This window comes from Cnephaeus nilssonii (genome assembly GCF_951640355.1).
Source record: "Cnephaeus nilssonii genome assembly, chromosome: 9".
Lineage (NCBI taxonomy): Eukaryota > Metazoa > Chordata > Mammalia > Chiroptera > Vespertilionidae > Cnephaeus > Cnephaeus nilssonii.
This window is the reverse complement of record NC_137080.1, coordinates 81,618,987-81,642,499: the sequence shown is the minus strand read 5'-3', so window position 1 is coordinate 81,642,499 and position 23,513 is coordinate 81,618,987. Positions and strand designations below refer to the sequence as shown.

Below are 23,513 nucleotides of genomic sequence, written 5' to 3'. Positions count from 1 at the left end.
ACTGCGTGAGCAAAGGCACAAGGGCCTACAGTGAACAATATACTTTGGGAATGTCCAGTTCTCCATGTGGCAAGAGCATCGGGTACATAGGTAGGATGGAGCAGAAGATACGGATGTGAAGATGAGCTGGGACCACAATAACAGTCTTGTGAGTGATGCAATAGAATTTGCACTGTGAGCTTCTTAAGAACAGGAACTAAGTTATTTTTATTGACCTGTATCCAATAAGGAGCTGGGAACACAGTTGTTGCCCAATAAATGTTTTCTGAATTAACAAAAAATACCTTGGGGGCAATGGGGAACCACAAATGTTTTTAAGCACAGCAATTGCATTTCTTATTTTTGGAAGATAATTTTGTACTGGAAAAAGATGAACTAAGATTGGGGAAGCCAAAAGCAGGAGATGGAAAAGGAGGCTATTAGGAGAAAGGGGATGATATAAAACAGGAGAGTGAAAGTGGGAATTGAGATTGGAAGACCTACATGAGAAATATTAGCAAGGCAGAAATAGGTGGGAGGACAAAAAAGGGGAATGAGTCTAAAATGGCCCTGAGATTTCTAGCTGGGGAAACCAAGGAGATGCTGGTTCATTAATTGAGAAAGAAAAATAGGAAAAGGGAACAGGTTGGAGAAGTGAGTTAATAAATGCAATTTTGTGTATATTGGGTTTGAAAGATTTGAGGATGATGCTTTAAAAATGGTGAGTCTGGAATTATTAGTAGCTTATGAAATCTACTTGGTGAGCCTAGACAAGTAGTTTTTAATGAAATGGAACATGATATATTTTAAAGTGTATCATATGTGGTAAGGTTAAGTGTTGTTCCACAGAACTTTTATTTGCATGTATATAAGTATGTATGTAACTGGTATAAAATGTGTCTTCCAACATATGTCAAAAGAAATGTTTGAGATTCTCTGCCCTTGGATACGAGGTGGAATAAGTGGTGTGTAGAGTCGCCTTATACCTGCTTGAGAGAGAGCCATTTCTGTAAACTTCTTTATAGCTCTATTCAGTAACCTTACATTGATAGCTAGAAATCAGAGTTGGGGAGTTCATGCCACAGAAACCAGAAAACACTAGAAAATGGGACTTCTTTCCCTCTGTAGTGAGCTAGGACACCTCTGGGTAGAACCATCTCATGTGTAGTTAGTTATGAAAGTTTGAAGCTCAGTATAGAAACCTGAGCAGGAGTTATTTGGAAGTGAAAATGCCCAGACTGCGTGAGATTGGCCATTGAGAGCTTTTAGAGAGAGCAGAAGTAGAAGATAGAATTCTAAAGAACACGTTCAGGGAAGGTAGGAGGAAAAGGAGCCAGTGAATGAAACTGTGAAAGGTTGATCAAAGTGATGATGGAGAATAGGAGAGGGAAGCTCTACAGAAGTCAAGAGAGAAAGAGATTTTCAAAGGTAGGTATGATCAACACTGTTGATTAAATAGAATGGGTGAAGACCAAAGAAAGGGCTATGGGATTAGCAATTAGGAGGGCAGACACCAATTTTAATTTTTAACCCCTAAAACCAATTTTAGTGTAATTGAGGGACAAAGGCAGGGAGGCTATCAGGACTAGAGATGAGGATACAAAGACTCTAAGTGTAGATTACTTTGAAGACATTTTATGGAGGAGAAAAGGAAAAGGACATGGCTGTAGCTTGAGTGAGGAAAAGCAGGAGGAAGAGTGAAAATCTGGGGGATAGGTGTGAGATCAGCCTGAGGAAGTCTGAAGCCTCTGAGCCCCAGGTGGCTGGAATTCACTCATTAGTCATGGAGTCAGTCTGTCTGGTGATGTGCTTTTCCAGAATGTTTGCTAGTCCAGGAACAGGACCAGAAAGGAGGCTTACCTGGGCTTGGAAATTAGGAGAGTAGATTAGCCAACGGCAAAGAAAATAAGGGAATTGATGGCAATTTGAAAAGATAGATTTTTTTTCTAGTTAAAATGTCATATATTTGTATTGTTAGAAATTTGAACAAAACAACATCAACAAAAGACAGAAAGTGGGGGTGTCTCCATAACCACAATCTCATTTGGCACTTACTTAACAATGTGATACATATCTTCTAGATACTTCTGCAGGCTGAAGTATAACACTAATTAAAAGGGCTGAGTCACACAGACCTGGGTTTGTATCCAGTACTAGCTCTAAAGCCTTGGACAAGTTACACAGCCTTTCAATCCCTCAGTTTCCTAATTTGTAAAACAGAAATAATAATAGCATCTATATCACAGGGATGCAGTGAGGCTTGAAAGGATCATGCATGCTAATTGCTTAGAACCGTGGTCAGCAAACTGCGGCTTGCGAGCCACATGCAGCTCTTTGGCCCCTTGAGTGTGGCTCTTCCACAAAATACCACGGCCCGGGCGAGTCTATTTTGAAGAAGTGGCGTTAGAAGAAATTTAAGTTTAAAAAATTTGGCTCTCAAAAGAAATTTCAATCGTTGTACTGTTGATATTTGGTTCTGTTGACTAATGAGTTTGCCGACCACTGACTTAGAACACTAGTTGGTAAGCAGAGTGAACACTTGAGATACACATACACACATATAAAAACACACACTTATATGGGAAAGAGAATTCATATATATAGGAATACACACATACATACATAACATCAGTAACTAGGAAGCACTGAAAAAATATCGGTAATTTGAGTGGTTGGAAGAACCTACCCTAGGCAGAGTGATACATTGGGAGGGTGGAATGTCATGGTCAGAGAGTGGAATTTGAAGTACAAGACTTCAGAGGTGGAGCCCTTCCAGAAGACAGCGGGCCCTAGATGGTCATGCCTCTAAGTTTCTAAAGTGGAGAGAAAATAAAGAATTCTCTATTCAATATTTTAGCCAATTCCAAAATGTATTATTCACTGCCAGGTTTAGTCTTCATTCCTCTGTGGCAGCGTCTTAATGCTCTTTTTTAGACTTGGTTTTCCTGGAGACTCTGGAACTATGAATGTCAAATTGACTTGTTTGTATGCATTCAGTAACTGGGCTCTAAGTTCTGGCCTGTCAAACCTGTCTTCAGGATGTTTTCTTCTGCTCAAGTCATTGATAACATCTTTACTAGCCTTAATCAAGATGAAGGCGGTTTTGTGCTATGTCCAAGACTCACAGTGTTTCCCAGGGGCACTATGATTCACAGGCACCTGGCTCCTTTATCCAGGCACCAAGTTATTTGATTCCACATGCATAATGTCATCAATTCCCTCCTTCCCACTCCTACTATTACCATGCTAATCAAGGTCTGCAAAAGCTCTACCCTTGACAACTACATGTTTCCTTTGTTAGACAAGTTATGCTCATTGTAGGAAACATGCTATTTAGCTCATACAAATTCAATGTACATCCTTTTATTTTTTATTTTTTTAATGTGCATCCTTTTAAACTTTTCTCCACATAAACAAGTAATTCACAAATACTAAATTTTTGGTCAGTTTTGTAAGATTCTACTTAAATTTAGCAATATAATACTAATATTTTACCAAACCAATAAGTACATATGTGCAGTATCAGTTCAAATAGCTCTATATATTCCCTTTGTAGAAAAAAATTTGGGTTATTCATTATAAATTTGGTTGTTTACAATTTTTAGTTTTTGAAATAGCACTTCAGTAAATATCATTGCAGTTAAATCTTTGTGCATGTTTTAAATTATTTATTTGTGATAAATCTCTGGAGATGGGTTTTCTGAGTCAAAGTATATGCATTTTTATTTCCTTCTTACTCTTTTTCCCTCCTCCATGGGTGTCCCTCACCCCAGAATACATTTTGCTTTCTTGTGGCAAAATTACTTCTCTAAAAATGATGGGCCTGTAATCATTTTACTTCCCTATTCAGAAATCGTCAATATTTCCGTTGTACACAGGGATCAATAAAGTCCAGATATCTTGCCATGGCATTTGTGGCCTTCCAGGATCTGGCCTCAACCTTCCTTTCATTTAGGTTTCCCCTATTCAACTTACTTTACACTCATCCATTCTGGACTCCACATTGGGGCATTATTCCCTTTGCCTGTAGAATTCCTACTTCACTGTGCCAGATCCTGGCAGGAGGCATGTGGCATCCTCAAACTAGATTATTTAATGAGCTTTTGTTCTTTGATAACTGTTTAGCAAGGTGAGAGTAGAATTTAGGGAATGCACAAGGCATAGTGCAGTCCTCTGGCCAAACGACACCAGTGAGCCCTTACCACCCAGTGGCCTGGAGGAGCAAGAGGAAAGAGAAATTGATGAGTGGGACCTGCTGAGGATAACTCCATGGAGAGGGCCACCTGATATCTGCAGCAACGCCCTGACAACTAGGCAAGAAGTCAAAGGACTAAATATTCCAGCCATACTTTCTACCCACCCTCAAATCTCCTGCTGGAAATCAGCCAGACCCAAGCCAGAGGGCACTGGAGCCCATGGATACTGTACCTATAGGTGAGCCTGCCATGGTGAATAGTGGAGAATGGCTCTGATGGGACAAATGGAAGATTTCCAGCATCCTTTAAAGATTCCTACATGTAACATCTTCACGTGCTTTAGTGCTTCCCTTAGGGCATTTAATACAGCCTCAATTATATTTTATTTGTGCAAGATCTTATCTCCTCAATTAGATCCATAACTCTTTAAAGAGGGATATGGCTTGTTTGCATGTGTGATCAGAAACTCAGGGAAAATTTGTTGTGAATTTGCCCCCTACAAAGGGACTTCCTCAAGACAGTTGAGACAGAAGCAACAGGTCCACGGGAGACAGTAGAAAAGATGAATTGACTGGACAAGGGCTGCTACAGGGAAAGGGTATTAGGTACAAAGTCAGCATGTGAGGGAGCTACATAGACCCACGTTCGGGTTGTGCAGCACCCAGTGAGGCTAAGAGGAGATCCAAGCTATGCCTCTGAAGGATACAAGATGATAAAGTAACACCTTAGTGAATATGGCCAACCTGAAAATCCTAACTCCCCAGAGCAAGACTCCATAAGCCTCATGCTGGCTTGGCACACATCTCCAGTTTGTGCTGATCTGCAGTGATGCTGGAATCCCAGACCCAGCACATCCCCCTTCTCTAGTCTAATCCCAGGGACAGTCCAAGATGTCAACCTAATTCCTCCTTCCTGATCAGGAAGCTCTGTGAAAGCTTCTACAATATGCATATAAGCAGAAGGGAACAAAAGATTAGGAAACCACAAATGGAACCCGACTCTCACCTTCCCAGGCCCAGAGGCAGAGACTGGGTTTGATCAGCTCTCCCACTCTCCACAGGAAGTAGGCAGCCCTGGTCTGGGCATGTTTAAGCCCTCTGAGCCTCCATGTCCTGGCTTGTGAACTATCTATATCTCCGACTTAGTTAAGACTGATGAGATAATGCCCATAAAACACCTAGAACAATACCTGATGCACAAAGGCATTCCACAAATCTTTCATTTCCTTCTTGCCATTCCCAGTTGCCATGTCACCATTCTGTCCACCTCACTGTACTGCCTCTTTCAGTATTGGTTTGAAATGGAAAATGCAGCGCTCTTGCATGTGATTTTGACTTGCCATCTCTGGAGACAAGGCAGCAGAGTAGATAAGAACATAGTTACTGTAACCAAACTACCTGGGTTGTCCGATGACTAGCTTTGTCACCTTAGGCCTTACTTGATTCCTACGTGCCTTAGTCCACTCTTCTGTAAAGTAGGGATAATACTTGTACCTGTCCCACATGATTAAACTTATTAATATGTGTTAGAGCACTGAGAACAAAACCTATATGGCCTTCTTATTAGCATCTTCTTTAGAATTGGAGGGACGTGGAAGAGAATCAATTCACAGTGGCCTGAGCAGGGATCAATAGTAAGCAGTAAATATGCAAAGGAGTGGCAAAGCTGTTCAGCCCAGACTTGAACTTGTGGTCACTGTACATCAACTCTGCATGCTGAGCTTAACTAGGGTGGGGAAGGTTGTAAGAGATGAATTAAGACCTAATAGCAGTGTGCCTTTTATGAAATAAGTTCATGTCATTAGATCTCAATATTCACATCTATGAAGTAAATTTTTAGTTCATGATTTCTAGAGTCCCTTCCTGGTTTAAAAATGGCTTTAATTCTATGGGGGGAAAGACATCATAGAATTCTTGTAGAAATTTTAGTCCCTGTGCTTGAGTCATTGTGACCACAGGTTGATGGCTGGCCCATAGATATTACTCAGTGATCTCAGTGGCTATCATGACATGGGTGAGAGACCCTTGAGGATAGATTTTTAACATTAACTGCAGATGAAGTTATTCATCAGGTCACACTTATGACACTGAAAAGCATTTACCACACAAATTCAGTTTCCCATTAGCAGATTCATTACTTGTATACAAAAAAAAATAATAATATTTTTGTAAGATCAGGATTTGTCTTCATCTCATTTTTATATGGCCTTGTGTGCTTTGTGTCAAAAAAAAATTTTTAGATCAAATCATACCCTTTTTAAGTCATTTCTTCATCACCTTACTCTTGATTTATGAGAAATCTTGGAGTCAGCTCATGGCTTATCAAGAAATTGGGGCTCAGAAACCCATTACAGGTTTCCCCCACTATCCAAAACTAGAGGTGCTATGAAAGTTTTAGTAAGCTGAAATGGCATAAAGCAAAGATGTGATTATCATTAATTTATATGGAAACATTTTGAGTGTTCTCAGACCCCAAAAGAACCTACCAAATTATGCCAAATATGCTTAATTACATGTGGTTTTACAATAAGCTTACATAGGCTTCTCTGATACCTTACAACTCATCTTACTAAGGAAGCACAAGATAAAACACAGATGTTCACAGAAGCTACTCAAACCCCTGGTGGTTAGATGCTGAGATGCTGAGTGTGGTTCCCAGGAAGGAGCTTGCTTGGGGTGTCTGCTGCCTCTAATAACAACTGCTGCAAGAACAAACACTGAACTATTTTTGCAAAAGTGAAAATCCTCTTTGGATTCCTTTCAAATAGCAAAAATAGGTACTAATATAGGTCTCTCATAAGAGCAAAGTGACATAATGCTAACTTTTGCAAAGTGGGGGACAGTTGTATTAGGGAAGGAACCATGTGGGGGATGTGGCCCCAGATGTATGCAATTTGTGAATGACAACAGCTCCACCTCTTACATGGGATCCTTATTAGACTGCAGGTTCCTTGAGGGGAGGGCTCGGTCCTTGGATCCTTGCCTCATTCCACACTTACTAGTTGCTTATAAAATATGTATTTGTTGAATAAAATTAAGCTGAATTGGAACTGTTCTGGTGCTTAGAAAGCTTATAAGACACTGAGCCTCTTGGGGTTGAGCATGGGGTCTCATGTGAATCTTTTCCTGCCTGTCATAGGCATTCATTAAACCCCACCCTCTTTGACGTGGTTGACCATTACTCTTCTTAACCTTTAGTTTCTGTGGGGCTGTATTCTCCTGGTTTCCCTCCTATCTCCCTGACAGTGCTTCTGAATCTTCTTTGATAATTTGTCCTTTGCTATCGGATCTCTGAATGATGGCAGGCTTCACGGCTTGGGTCTTGCTGGGGCCTGATGCGGCGGGGATCTCCCTTTCCCGTGGCCAGCACGGAGAGAGATGAAATGGGTTCTTGGTAGAGGCGGCCGGGGATTGAGAAACAATGAAATAAAGAGAGTCGACACAGAAATAGATTCAAGCTGGGTCCCGGGTGGGTCGCTGACCTCTTCTGCTGGAGAGACAGACCGACTGCCCTGAGCCACGCAGCACATTTATTTATTTTCCAATATACAAGGGGGTTTCACCTGAAAACTTAGGATCAAAGGAGCTTGGGAGGGCCCAGGTCCTATTCATTCCCTCTTTCCCGGTGCTAGACTGGATTTACATCTCAAAGCCCCTCTCCTGGTACCTGGACAAAGGTAAGTTAGGAACTGAAAACACCCCCGCATTCTTGGGGGGCGTGTAACCCAGACAAGACTCTGCCAATGCCTCGGGCTTAGTTAACAACAATTTGAAGAATGTCCCTGTTTCTTCCCAGGGGGCCCTCTACAGGGTCTCCCTCCTCTCTGTACCTGCTACCTTTAAATGCCACCTTTACCTATGCTGACAACTCCAAATGTGTATCTTTAGCTCAAAAGTCACAGAATTTTGGTCTCCTATTTGATAATTTAGATGCCTTGGAACCTCAAAACTTAACACATTTAAAACAGAACATTTAATTTAAACTAGCCTTCTGCTACCCAAACCTGGCCCCCCTCAAGTCATCGCTATGCCATCAAATGTCACCACCTTCACACTAAAGTGGTCAAACCAGAAGCCCAATGATCATCCTTGATCCCTCCATTACCCTGGCCACTCATATAGAACCCATTGACAGGTCCTATTAATAATCCCTCCTTAATAATTATTTTTAAAATACATTTTTATTTATTGATTTGAAAGAGAAAGAGAGAGAAACATTGCTTACTTATTTATGCATTCATTGGTTGATTCTTGTACTAGTATGTGCTCTGACTGGGGATTGAACCCACAACCTTGGCATTTCAGGACAAAGCTCTAAACAACTGATCTACCCAGACAGGGCCCTAAATAGTTCTTGATTTCAATCATTTCTGTACATGTCACTGCCAAATACAACAAGCCACTGCTCTTTCCTATCTGGACTTCAGCAATAGGCTTCTCAGTGATCATACTGCTTTTCATCTTGTTTCTCTTTAGTCTCTACCCCATGTACAAGCCAAAGTCACCTTAAAAAATATATATATAAATTGCACCATCTTGTTCCTTGCTTAAAACCTTTCAGACTTCTCCTTGTACTTGGAATAAAATCCAAAATCCTTGCTGTATCCTAGGAGACCCTGAATGATCTAGCCTTTGCCTATCTTCTTCCACTTGCCCCACACCACACAGACTACCCACATCCTCCTCCTCTTTATTTCTCACTTAAGCCAAGCTGTTTCCCTCCCTCTGCCTGGAACACCTTCCCTAGCTCCTCAGATGCTTGGCTCCTCTCATGCCAGGTCTCAGCTCAAATGTCAGCACTTCAGGACATCCATGATCACCCTCCTTTCCCATTATTCTCCAACATTGACCGTTGTTCGTTCACGACACTAGTAGAAGTTGTAATTTTACAGGAATACATTTATTTGTTTTCTTATTGTCTGCCTTTTTCACTGGACTCTGAGCTCAAAGAAGGGAGGAACAATGAGTAGTACCTTGCTCTCCATACGGCCCAGTATAGTGTCTGGCAGATATAAGGCATTCAATAAATACACGTGGAGAGAAAGGTAGAAAGAAAATAAATACAGAAATACATGTAGGAAGGAAGGGGAAAGAAAAAGAGAGAGAGAAAAGAAAGAGGAGGGAGAGGAAGAGGAAAAGGAGGAGAAGGTAGGGGAGAAAAAAAGAATGGGATAGATGGGTGAAAGAGAAAGAGAAAAGAGAGGAGAGAGGAGGGAGGAAGAAGGTCTTTTAGACCAGCATCATCATAAAGATAGATGCTTAGAGTAATTAGAGCAGGAAGAGGAGGCAAAGAGAAAGCACTCAAAGTTTTCCTCCTTTCCTCCCTCCCTCCCTCTCTGCCTCCTCTACCTTGTGCCAGGTGGGTCATAAATTATTTCAGCTACTCTCCTTTCACAGCCCCACGGAAAGGTGTAAACACTTCATTTTATTGGTGAAAAAAATAGGCTCAGCAAAGTTAAGAGCTTTGCCCAAGATCTCCCAGCTGGTTCTGAACGTGAGGAGGCCACCTTGTCTCCACTACTCCACAGTGTCATGTGGACTGTCAATCATAGTTTTAATTTTCATACTTCTTTATTAAATGCTATTTGAAACAAACCTGTTAGGAACCGCCCTTGGACTACAGAAGCAGACTGGAATTGCTGACCGGTTTCAGTGCACAGCAGAGGGGCAGCCCCCATCCACTGGACAGTCACCGCCTAGTGAAGCTGAGGTTGATTGACAGACTTTAATGAGGAAGGAGGGGTCAGTTTCCATGGTGTGAAACAACAAGACTTCGGCAGCCAAGACTCCCTGCCAGCACTGAGCACCTCAGTTTCAAACAAGACAGTAAGTATTTGTATATTACCCTTGTCTTCAGATGTTTACTGCAGTTACTGTAGATCATTCGTATTTATTAGAGCTTATAATTACTGGCTGCTTTTTTACATTGAGATACCTGAACCAGGAAGATAGAAATTCAAGTGCACTTAAATAAAAAGGGATTCATGTGAAGGAAAATTTGCTAAAGTTTTGTAGTCGGTGGTAGGCTAGTGAATTGTATGTTTTCTACAAATAACTTTTTGTGTTGTTTTTTTTTAAAGAAAGCATTTAATTTATAGTATCCTTTATTTTTTCAAACAGCTTTGTTGAATTATAATGTACATACCATAAAATTCACCTTTTTAAAGCACACAATTCAGTGAGTTTTAATGTATTCAAAGTTATAAAAGTATCACCCTCCACTATTTAAGAACATTTCATCACCACAAAGAAAAATCTTGTACTCCTTCCCAGTCACTTCCCACCCCACCTCATTCCAGCCCTAGGCAACCAATAATTGACATTCAATATAGATTTGCCTATTCTGGACATTTCACATAAATGGAATCATACAAACATGTGAGTTTTTGTGATTGGCTTCTTTCACTTAGCCTGTTTTCAAGGGTTATCCTTGTTGTCGCATGTATCAGCACCTCATTTTTTTTATTGTCAATTACTATTCCTTGTATGAATATCCCACATTTTATTTATGCATTTATCCATTCATGGACATTTGGATTGTTTTCACTTTAGGGCTATCCTATCTAATTCTATCTAATAAAAGAGTAATATGCAAATTGACCATCACTCCAAAACACAAGATGGCCACCCCCATGTGGTCAAAGATGGCTGCCCCCATGTGGACACAAGATGACCACCACAAGATGGCCTGCAGGGGAGGGCAGTTGTGGGCAGTTGGGGGTGACCAGGCTGGCAGAGAAGGGCAGTTGGGGGGGACCAAGCCTGCAGGGGAGGGCAGTTGGGGGGGGAACCAGGCCTGCAGGGAAGGACAGTTGGGGGGACCCAGGCCTTCAGGGGAGGGCAGTTGGGGGAGACCAGGCCAGCAGGGGAGGGAAGTTAAGGGTGACTGGGCCAGCAGGGGAGGGCAGTTAGGGGTGACCAGACTGGCAGGTGAGGGCAGTTAGGGGTGACTAGGCCAGCAGGGGAGGACAGTTAGGGGCAATTGGGCCAGCCGGGGAGCAGTTAGGCGTCGATCAGGCTGGCAGGGGAGTGGTTAGGGGGTGATCAGGCTGGCAGGCAGAAGCGGTTAGGGGCAATCAGGCAGAGGCAGGTAAGTGGCTGGGAGCCAGCAGTCCTGGATTGTGAGAGGGATGTCCCAGATTGGAGAGGGTGCAGGCTGGGCTGAGGGACAACCCCCCTCCCCCGTGCACGAATTTTGTGCACCGGGCCTCTAGTTATTAATAATGCTGCTGTGAACATTTATGTACAAGCTTTTATGTGGACATATATTTTCATTTCTTTTAGATATATACCTAGGATTGGAGTTACTGGTCATATATAATTATGTTTACCTTTTAAAAAACTACCAAATTGTTTTCCAAAGTGGCTTCCCTATTTCATATTCCCACCACAGTATATGAGGGTCCCAATTGCTCTACATCCTTACCAACACTTGTTATTACTTGCCTTTTTTATTATAGTTATTATAGTGGGTGTGGAGTGGTGTTTCATTATGGATTTGATTTGCATTTCCCTAATGACTAATGGGGTTGAGCACCTTTTCATGTGCTTATAGGCTATGTGCATATTTGTTTTGGAGAAACTTCTGTTTATATTCTTTGACCATTTTTAATTGACTTATTTGTTTTTTTATTGTTAAGTTCTAATGGTTCTTTATATATTTTGGGTACAAATTTCTTATCACATATATGATTTGAAAAGATTTTCTCCCATTTGGTGGTTGCTTATACCTTCTCAAAGGTATCGTTTACAGAACAAAAGTTTTTAATTTTAGTGAAATACAATTGATTTAATTTTTTCTTTTGTGGCTTGTGCTTTTATTGTCCTATCTATGGACCATTGCCTAACCCAGGGGTGGGGAACGTCCAGCCCATGGGCTGTATAATCATTTGGTCTGGCCCTGTCACGACATTAGGGGTGAGTTAATTAAATGTTTGACCAAATCTAGCAGACTAATTTTTAAGTTGATAATTTTGTATGGCCAGGGAATTGTGCTATACATATCCAAATGGCCCTTTGCAGAAAAAAGGTTCCCTACTCCTGGCTTAACCCAATGTGATGAAGAGTTACCACAATGTTTTCTCCTAACAGTTTTAGTTTTAGGACATATATTTAGGTCTGTGATATATTAAGTTAATTTTTGTATATGGCAAGAGGTAGATGACAAACTTCATTCTTTTGGATATTCAATTGTGTTAGTACCTTTTAGAGACTATTCCCCACTGAATTTTCCTGGCACTTTTGTTGAAAATCAATTAATTACCATAAACATAAAGGTTTATTTCCGGACTCTCAGTTCTATTCCATTGCTCTATATGTCTATCTTTTTGCCACACAGCATACTTTGTACCACACTGTCATGATTTAGAAATCAGGAAGTGTGAATCCTACTTTGTTCTTTTTTTTTTTTTTCAAGATTGCTTTGGCAATTCTGAGTCCCTTGCATTTGAGCTTTTAGGATCAGTTTGTTAATTTCTCTGCAAATAAATTTAGCTACCTACTCACTGAGAATGTCTACTTAAATTATAATTTATCCATGGGAAGTTGTGGAATTTCCTTGGTGTGAACTCAAATGTGGAACAAATGGGGCTAATTTAACTGTAAACCTTCTTACAGGTTTGTGTGAATGGCAAGCAAAGAAGAGCCTCTAAAAATGGTTTGGCTTTCTGTAATACCTGCAGGGTAGATAGAAACTGTCTAGTACCTCTGTTCACCATGTTATCTTATCACTGATCAAATGATCCAGTATAAGGGTTTTCTACTAAGACAAATAAGCCAAGAAGATAAAAATCCTGTGTCATCTTCTGTTACCTAACATACATATTCAGCACCCACTTAATGCAAAAAGGCCGAACCACTTTGGGCTGAGGCCCAGGCATCTGTGGTTTACACCCACCCGTGATCCAGCCAGACTGCCTCTGCCTTACTTTAGGTCTCACCAATGCCTTGTCGATGCAGAGACATTGCTACTCAAATGTGGTCTGTGAACTACTAGATGCTCTGGGGGCTTGTTACAAAAGCAGGATCTCAGGCCCACCATCCCAGTCCAGCGGAATCAGGATCTGCATTTTAACAAGATCCCAGATGCTTTACATACACCAGAGGTCGGTAACTGTAATCTACAGGCCAAATCTGGCTCCCTCCCTGTTTCTGTAGGCACATGGTCACCACCTGTGGAGGTGGGCTCACTGGGCAAGCACTGGGAGCCTCGGAGAGCCAGCTGAGGTCACTCTCTGTGACCCCCATGCCCCCTCTACTCCCAGCACTTCTCCTGAGCCCGCTGCTGTGCTAGCCACTGCCCAGGGCCCCGCTGGTCACCACCTACACCTTGGGGACTCTGCTATTGGCAACTACAGGGCACTGAGTGGAATCATAATACAGTCGAGTTGCCTTGCCTCCTACCAGCTGTCAACTTGTGACAGTCAGGTTCCTGGAGAGGAGAGAGAGCATGCTGGCATCTGGGCGTCACCCGGGCACAGTGAGTGACCTTCCCATGGGCCAGGCCCCTCCCACTCTGGCAGGTTGCCCTGAGAATGTCTCAGGCTGAGGGCTGGCGGTCACTAAGCATGCTCACTCACCAGCACCAACCCTTCCTCCCCCAGGATGGCCCCTCCCCTATACACAGGGCAGGAGTTTTTCTTGTTACCTAACAGTCTTGATTTTGCCTGGTGGTCTACAGAACCTATAAAATGTCCTATCCCACCTTTTTCAAGAGAAGTTTGTGGTCTACACATTAAAGGTAGAGCTACTTGCACTTTGCTGAATGTGCCTGAGCTGGGACCCTCCACCACTGTCAGGGCCCAAAATGCCTCTTATTCATCATTCAGGGACCCGGCTTAGGTTGTTTTCAGAGAGAAGTGCCTTTAACTTCTGAGTGTTGGTGAAAGGTCCTTTCCTCTATCCCCAGAAAGTCATCGCCGTCCTAACACTTGGGCTTGCTTGTGGATTATGGTACTTCCTTCTCTCCTCTCCCACTCTGGAATGGCCCTCATACGTCCATGCACATGAGACTCACCTGAGGACCCACTACGACACTGATTGCTTCTCCCACCCCAGTTTCTGACCCACTAGGTCTGATTTGAGGCCCAATCATTTGCATTTCTAGAAGGCCCTGGATGATGCTGCTGGACCACCATTTGTGCGGTTGACTCTAACTTCTCGAGGTCTCACTTAAATGTTGACATTTCTAACAGCCTCCTCTCTAGGGGTTCACTTCTCATTCCTTTTTCCTATATCTCAGCCCCTTTTTTGTTATATCAGTAATTCTCAAACTTTTCCATCTCAGGACTCCTTTATATTCTTAAAAATTACTGAGAATCCCAGAGGGAAGTTTTTTGTTTGTTTTTTAAATGTTTTTATTGATTTTAGACAGAAAGAGAGAAGAAGAGAGAGGGAGAGAGAGAAAGAAACAACCATCGACTGCCTCCTACACACCAGCTAGTGGGGATTGAGCCTGAAACCCGGGCATGTGCCCTGACTGGGAATCGAACCAGTGATCGATCCCTCAGTGCATGGGATGACGATCAACTGAGCCACTCTGGCCAAGGCCCAGGCGGGTTTTTTTTAAAATGTGGATTATAGCTATCAATAATTACTATATTAGAAATTAAAACTGAGAACATTGAAAAATGTATATTAATTCATTTGCAAACATCATAAGCCTACTAGACAATAAAATACTGCAATTTTTATGAAAAATAACTTTTCCTAAAACGAACAGTGTGAGAAGAGTGGCATTGTTTTACTTTTTTGGGTCAAATCTCTTTAGTATTTGGTTTAATAGAAGACACCTGTATTCTATCTGCTTCTGCATTCAGTTTGTTGTTCTGGTTGAAATACATAAAGAAAATATGGTTTCACACGTATATGAAGTTGAAAAAGGGAGGAGTACTTTATACCCTTTTCAAATATTGTGAATATTTTTCTTTGATACTACACCAAAACTGGTAGTGCTTTAAATGTTAGTTGAAATCTGAAATAGTCTGTGTGTTTTCCATGCTCTAAATTAAAATTCATTACACTGAAATCCATTGGCCTGTTTTGAATGGATCCCTTTACCCATGCATTTGCTAACATCATACACTTGTCCTACAGAAAATATTGGTTGATGGAGTTCTACAGACATTCCAAATGTTGATACATTTCATTATCTTTTAATCCCTTTTACTAAGTCATGTAATCAAGAGTAAAAATTTGATAAAAACAAATAATTCTTACTGCTTTAGTTTCTTCACTGAAACTAGCTTTTTTATTCTTTAAACTGCGTGTGTGTGGTGGTAAAGGATACCATGACTGCTAGTCCAGTCTGGGCCACTGCCCACTGCCGCGTCTCTTCGTGCTAAGGCGCCTGCAGTTTTCTACGCCTTCGCTGGTGAACCATCAGGGCAATTTTCAGTACAGTGTACAAGGCCAATGACATTTTAATATTATAATGAAAGTAGTTTTGACCTTATGGACTTCCTAAAAAACTCTCAGGGATTCCTAAGCATCTACTAGTATAGACTATAGTTGGAGAACGGTTGGTTTATGTCTTAATGCTGTAAATAATTTAGCCATTTTATTTGTGTGTTTATATTTGTCTACCTCCTGAATTGATGGAGTAATAGTATTTAATTTCCACAGAGTATATGTTCTGTGTCCAGAATAAGCTTTTCACATGGATTGTCACTGTATCCTCACAGCAACCCTGGCAAATTATACCCATTCTACAGATGAGGAGCTTAAGGCACAGAAATACACAATCAGATCAGAGTCACACTACTAGGCCTGGAAGGTGGTTTGAGACCAAATAACAAATTCCAGCCCATGACTTTAGCCTGGAGTTCTGTAGACAGAGGACAGCGACTGATAGTTTTGGGCAGGTGACTGGCATGCACGAACCACAGTAGATAAGATCTAAATGTATACTCAGCAGAGCACACACATGAAGCAACCCTGGATGCAAATTTAGGATAAAGAATCCTCACTAGGAATAAAGGGTTGTAGATAATTTCCTAAGTAGCATGTTTTCCCCACAGTTTCTTGTCATGGAATTGAGGAGAATGTCAGACATGACAAAGCTCCATCAAGCTGTGGCTGCAGGGGACTACATTCTAGTGAAAAGGATTTTGAAGAAAGGTCTCTGTGACCCAAACTACAAGGATGTGGACTGGAATGACCGAACCCCACTTCACTGGGCTGCAATCAAAGGTGAGTGGCAATGCAAGCAGAGTCCATCCCCTGCAGTCTATTGTTCGTGAAGGTACCAATCAGCATCTGTGTGGGGTAGCAGGAAGAATATACATTTCTTTTTCTTTTAAACCTCCATCAAGGATATAATTTTTTATTTGTTTTATTGATTGATTTTTAGAGAGAGAGGAAGGGAGAAAGAGAGAAAGAAAGAGGAAGAGAGAGAGAGAGAGAGAGAGAGAGAGAGAGAGAGAGAGAGAGAGAAACATCGATGCCCGATAGAACATTTCAATCCCAGCACCACCACTTACTAGTTATAGCACCTTGACAAGTTATTTAATGTCTCTAGACCTAGTTATTCATCTACATAATGGGAACAATAATGCTACCTTGGAGTCTTGTAGTGAGGATTCAGTGAAATAATGAGTGTTCAGTGCCCAGCACATAGTCTACTCTCAATTAATATTAATCCTCTGCCCTCTTGACCGCTAACAGGACAGGAGCATTATTCCTGAAGTAGGACAGGCACTTTGTCTGTTCATTGCTGTATCCCCCATGCCTAACGATGGCTTAGGTATAGAATTGGAGAAGGAAAATGGCAAAAATTCAACTAATGGGCTTGTCGAGGCCTTTGGCAATAGAATACCGTTGAAGAGTGTTAAGTAAGAAAGTGTTATATAGTCCATTTGCTTTCTAAAAATATGTTTTGTTCCTAAATGCAGAATGGATTGGCAGGAAGCAAGACTGGCTGCAGAGAAATCAGGTGGGAGGATTTTGTAGAAATTTAAGTACAGTGTCACAGTAGCTATACTAGGGCACCTTTTAACCAACATTTGCCATAGGCTGAGTACTATGCTATGTACTTTAGATCTATGATTTCATTTGTACTTCACTAGAACTCAGTGAGGTAAGTAGTAATATCCTTAATTTACAAATGAGAAAACTGAGCCTTCGACATCTGTTGCTTGTCCAGGTTGCCATAGTTAGTAGGTGGTGTTTATCATTAGGTATGAACCCCCATCTATTTGGCTAGAAAGCCTGGGCAATTAATCTTTGCTAGCTATATTGTAAGGGAAACTTCAAACATTTTTAATTGAGGTATAATTGACTTATAACATTATATCAGTTTCAGGTGTGCAACATAATAATTTGATTTTTATATATATTGTGAAATGATCACCACAAAAAGTCTAATTAACATCCATCAACCATCCTTGGTTATAAATTATTTTTTTCTTGTCATAACTTTGAAGATCTACTATCTTAGCAACTTTCAAATTGGCAGCACAGAATTATTAACTACAGTCACCATGCTGTACATTACATCCCCATGACCTTGTATTTTATAACTGAAAGTTTGTACCTTTTGACTACCTTAACCCATTTCACACATCCCCCACCGCTAGAACCCACCAATATAATATATTCTCTATACCTATGAGTTTGGCTTTTGTTACTTAGATTCCACATATAAGTGAGATCATACGGTATCTGTCTTTCTCTGTCTGACATGTCTTTCTCTATCTGGGTTAGCATAATGCCCTCAAGGTCCATCCATGCTGTAGCAAAATATTTGATTTTGAAATCAGCCTGGAGACTGCCAAAAGCAGGGAGCTTGCCAGTGCCAACATAGGCAGGGGTAGAGTGACTTGGGAGAGAAAGAAGATTTCTAGGCAGGGCTGGGAGGGGAGGGTCTGGGAGGTAGTAGAGGGAATATTTAGAGGGCCTCAGCCCCTGGGTGAGAAAGCTTGGTTCCTGGGGGTAAGGATGGGGTACTGAGAGGAAAAAGGGAGGAGGGAATGAGGATGGGCAGCTGGAGGGGCCTCAAAGCCAATGTCTTCCCCTCTTTTGTGCTATCTAGACTAACCCTGGCCTCGGGCCAGCAGAGACATTTTCATCTTAACCTTCTATTTCTTCTTGGTGCATCTAAGGGCACATGGAGGTGATGAAGCTCCTCATACAGTATGGAGCCAGACCCTGCCTGGTAACTGACGTGGGCTGGACCCCAGCTCATTTTGCAGCCGAGTCAGGCCATCTGAATGTGCTCAAAATGCTCCATGCATTGCATGCCGCCATCGATGCCTCCGACTTCTTTGGAGACACGCCGAAGAGGATCGCACAGATCTATGGACAGAAAGCCTGTGTCGCATTCCTGGAGAAGTAAGTTCCATTTCTTTCCAACTCTAGGAAGGGCAGAGAAACAGGAGCCTGTGATCAAGTCTTTGCTGACTCAGTGATCTCAGGTCAATGAGAATGAAATGAGGAAATCCAGGCAACTATTGTTTGAGGTTTTTAAAAAAATATATTTTATTGATTTCAGAGAGGAAGGGAGAGGGAGAGAGAGATAAAAACATCAATGATGAGAAAGAATCATGATGGGCTGTCTCCTGCACGCCCCATATTGGGGATCGAGCCTGCAACCCGGACATGTACCCTTGGCTGGAATCGAACCTGGGACCCTTCAGTCCACAGGCCAACACTCTATCCACTGAGCCAAACTGGCCAGGGCATGTTTGAGTTATTTTTTATTAATTTTTCACTGAAGTGACTAATTTGGTGTGGAAACTGAAATGTGTTACATTATGTAAAATCGATTATTTTTAAATTATACAAAATTATAATAATTTTTATAATTATACATTATTATAATTTTAATACCATCCTATCTAATAAAGAGGGAATATGCTAATTGACTGCCACACCCTCACAAGATGGCAGCGCCCACAGCCACAAGATGGCGGCACCCAGTCCCCTCAGCCTCGCCTCATTCAGCCTCAGTCCCCCAGTCCCCTCAGCCTCGCCTCATCCAGCTGGAGTCCCCCAGTCCCCTCAGCCCTGCCTCATCCAGCCTCAGTCCCCCAGTCCCCTCAGCCCTGCCTCATCCAGCCAGAGACCCCCAGTCCCCTCAGCCCCACAGGGGAGGGCAGTTGGAGGTGCTTATGCCAGCAGGGGAGCAGTTAGGGGGCTATCAGGCTAGCAGGCAGAATAGTTAGGGGCAATCAGGCAGGCAGGCAGGCAGGTGAGTGGTTAGGAGCCAGCAGTCCCAGATTGTGAGAGGGATGTCCAACTGCCGGTTTAGGCCAGATCCCGGGATAGGGCCTAAACTAGCATTTGGACATCTCCAGAGGGGTCCCCAGATTGGAGAGGGTGCAGGCTGGGCTGAGGGACACCCTCTCCCCATGCATGAATTTCATGCACTGGGCCTCTAGTAATATATAATTATTATAATTGTTGTTGTAGATTATGCAAAAATGATCTCAGATAAGAGAGGTGGGACACCAGGTTTAAAAATGGGACATGGTGTAATATTTATCATTGTGCTGAATCAGCTCTCATTCAAGTTGCCAGGGAGTCTTGTTGCTCTATCAATGGCCTCTTCTCAATTCACATCTTACCTCCCCTTAATTTGATATCTGATATTTTTCAAACTCTTCTCTCTTGTTTTATCTGATGCTACTCTCTTCTAATTCTCCTTCTACCTATGTGACTATTTCTTCTCATAATTTTGTCTAAGCTCTTATTTTTGCATGCTTTTTAGATGCAGAAATTCCTCAAGGTCCTGTCCTTGGCTCTCCTCACTGACTTTCTCTGAGTAATCTCATCCCCTGCCCAGTGACCAGTGGACGGCAGGGCATGAAAGATACCCCAGAATAACTGAGTGGGGGAGGAGTGGTTCCTCCAAATAGTCAGCAGTGCCATTACCAGGAAAGCTGGGCAAACAGTGCTGAGCAGACAGAAAAATGCATCATGTGTAAGTCATCTCTACTTGTCATCCTCTCCCACGGGGAACTTCCCTCTGACAGTCATGGGGTTTAGAGAGAAGGAATCCTAGTTAAGAGATCTGGACCTTAAAAGATGGCTAAGAGCTGGCTAATGAAGGAGGGAGAAAGATTTTTGATTAGGAGGAAAGACACCAAGGTGGAAGTGTTCAGAGATTGTGTGTCCATGTGAGAAGGTAGAGGGATAGCGGAGAAATGAGGGGCCTGGCTAAGTAGAGCATCACACCTCTAGAGAGAAGTGTAGAACAGGTTGGGTGGCCATGTGGGTGACCTTAGTGAGATGGGCAAGCATATGAGTGTGAGCTCATTAGGGGCTCATCAGCAGAGCCACTCCTGTAGTGGAAGAGGCAGTGATATTGTGCAGATAGGACCGGAGGCACTTAGATTCCAGGCAAGGAGATCACTTAAGGAATTTCTTAAAAATTCATGTTGTAAGGCCCTAGATGGTTTGGCTCAGTGGATAGAGCGTCGGCCTGCAGACTGAAGGGTCCAGGGTTCGATTCCAGTCTAGGACACATGTCCAGGTTCCGGGCTCGATCCCCAGTAGGGGGTGTGCAAGAGGCAGCGGATCAATGAGTCTCTCTCATCATTGATGTTTCTATCTCTCTCTCCCTCTCCCTTCCTCTCTGAAATCAATAAAAACATATTTAAAAAAAAATCATGTTGTAAGTAAGTGAGCTCCTGGGTGAGGATGATGAAGAGAAAGGATGTAAGAGAGAGTTTTTAAAGAAGCCTAGACAGTATTTGATCATTTTCTGAACATTCTCGGGACCCTAGCAGAACAATTCAACTTTTTGATCCAGCCTCGCTAAGCAGTACATCTCTCATTCAACAAATACTTTGGAGACCTACTATGTGCATGGCATTGAACTAGATACTAGAAAGGAGAGAAAGATAAATCAGATATAGCACTGGGACATCAAGAATTTCCCTGTCTGGGAGAGGAGAGAACTTGTTTGCATAGTTAACAAGACTGGTATCCTAAGAGCAGGGCAGAGGAGGTTCAGTGAATGTTGAGAGGGGCACAATGGATGTGGTCTAATTATTGGGAGGTCACTCCCAGCTTGTTGGGAAAATGGGGGCTGAGGGGCAAGCAGACTTGCTATCCTTTGATTGTATGATGTTTTGCACTTAAAATACTGTTTGCCCTGCCTGTACAATCACCTTTCCTCTCAAATACTATTGATCCTCATATTGGCTCTAATTTTATCTCTGTGAAGTGGTTTTTACCAATTTCTTTAAGCAAGTCACACACTCACCTTTGGCCTCATGTACAAAATGGTACATAATATGGACACTTTCCATTTTCTTTGTGTGTGTGGCAGTGTATCCATCTATCTACTTATCTATCTACCTCCCTATCTGTCATCTATAACTAGTTCTTCACATGAATCCATCTACACATACAGTACATATGAAATTATGAGTAATTTTTATTTTCTTCCTTATATGCTTTTGTACTTTTAAGCTTTTTACAGTGAATAGACATGGCTTTCATAATTAGAAAAAAAAATAAAATTACAAGTAAGTTAAGGAAAACAGCCTCATAATAAGATGCTGTTACTGTGTAAACAGTGTGTGCTTTAAGAATTAACAGGACCTTCTTCAAGCTAAGTGCTAACTGATTCTGTCAACACCTCACTCCTGGTGCCCCGGTTTTCTCCACCTCCAAGTAGTTTCTTTAGCGTCTGAGTCCTCCCTAAGTGTACACTTGGAGATGCTTGAACGTAGCCTCTTTCCTTTGGGATGGACCCCTGAGGTGCCCAGGGTGTGTGCAGAGGCCTTTCAAAGCTGGGCGAGGCTCGCCTGCGCTCTCTGAGAGCCACTGTCTCCCCATCTCCTAGGGCCGAACCTGAGTGCCGGGACCACCGCCTCACCACCAGGCAGAAGGGGCTGCCGCTGGATCAGCAGGACCCGGACTGGGATGCCAAGAAAAGGGAGATGGAGCTGTCTCTTCCTTCCTCGAATCAAAACACTAAAAAGAAAAAGCATAAGAAAAGTCGAGGCCCCACCAAGCTCAGCAATACCAAGGAGAGGAAAGTGTGAGAAGGCTGGGCCCAAGAGGCTGGAACCTATGTTTTCTGGGGGGAGACTTTCAATAGTATCAGAGTAGAGCTTGTCAGGCGTGTGCTGTCTTTACCTGATTTTACTCATAGGTCATTATCCAAATGGCTTCTACTGGTAGCTCAAGACCTGTCATTCAACCCGGAAGTCTTGCCCTGAGGCTGTCCTTGCTATTGTCTCCTCACTAATATCTGCTGTCCACAGAATTACCAGCGGGAGACAAGTGTCAGCTGCTTGCATTACCAGTGATTTGGACTCATCAGCTTCTCCTGACCTCCATATGCAATTATAGAATTTCAAAAGAGTGTCTCCTAAGGAACCTAGATTGTTTAAATGAATAATAATAATAATAATAAATCACCAAAATGCTGTTTAGTCAATCTATGAAAAAATTATTTGTTGTCACAGAGGATAAGCAAAGAGATAAACGAATGTATGTCCCAGTTTCCAGCCATTTTTGTTGCGGTTGTGGGGTAGAGGGCCACCATCTCTTCATGGCCATCTTACTCATGATCACCTCTACACAGGAGGAGCAGTCTGAGCAAGAGACCAGCTCAATGGGACCTAACTGGAAACTCTATGTTATCAATGAGAGAGAGTATAAAATAATAGAATGTGTGATTACAGTTCTATTTATTTAATATATTTTAGGACGTCTGTTACAAATCAGGTATTTTCAATGAAAATATTGTATCCAAAGTGAGATGGGCTGTAAATGTGAAATACATATCAGATTTTTGAAGACATAGTACAAAAATGTAAAATAGCTTATTAATACTATTTAATGTTGATTACATGCTGAAATAATATTTTGGATACTGGGTTAAATAAAAGATACTATTAACATGAATTTACCTTTTTCCTTTCACTTAAAAAAAGTTTAAAATTATGTATGTAAATCGCTCCCCTCCCCCCCCCCCCCACCACTTCCCCCCATCAGACAACACTGCCATAGAAACTAAAAAAATATTTAAATCAGGCAACTGGCCTGGTGCACTTTAATTGGCTACCCCACATGCTAGGTTTACTAATTTCTCTGCCTAAAGCAATTGTTTTTGGGCACCTAACGTCTTTATTACATATTCCTCAATTAAAGCTTATGTTAATACAGGTCATGTTAAATTTGAAATTTCTGAAATGAATAAATGCTTGAACATCTTATAGGAATGTAGTATAGCTAGGAGAATACCTTTCTAGTGTTCATCCACCCCGAGCATCCGTCCCCTTTCTCTATGCCCTGCAGCTTACAGGGGTGGTTCCTGCTTGCCATGTTTGTCCTGGTCCCCAACCCGTGTGAACCTTAGAAGACACCTGACTCAACATGAGTC

General features: G+C 42.1%; 1 protein-coding gene across 1 annotated transcript; it reads left to right on the top strand.

Annotated features, from left to right (window-relative positions):
- Positions 1-16,200: 16,200 nt before the first annotated feature.
- On the top strand, positions 16,201-22,167 carry ANKRD66 (ankyrin repeat domain 66; the record flags this gene model as incomplete). The annotated part of the gene is made up of 3 exons (XM_079780151.1): positions 16,201-16,363; positions 18,274-18,502; positions 21,966-22,167. The coding sequence occupies 3 exons, from the start codon at positions 16,201-16,203 to the stop codon at positions 22,165-22,167; spliced, it is 594 nt and encodes a 197-aa protein (XP_079636277.1).
- Between the last annotated feature and the right edge of the window lie 1,346 nt (positions 22,168-23,513).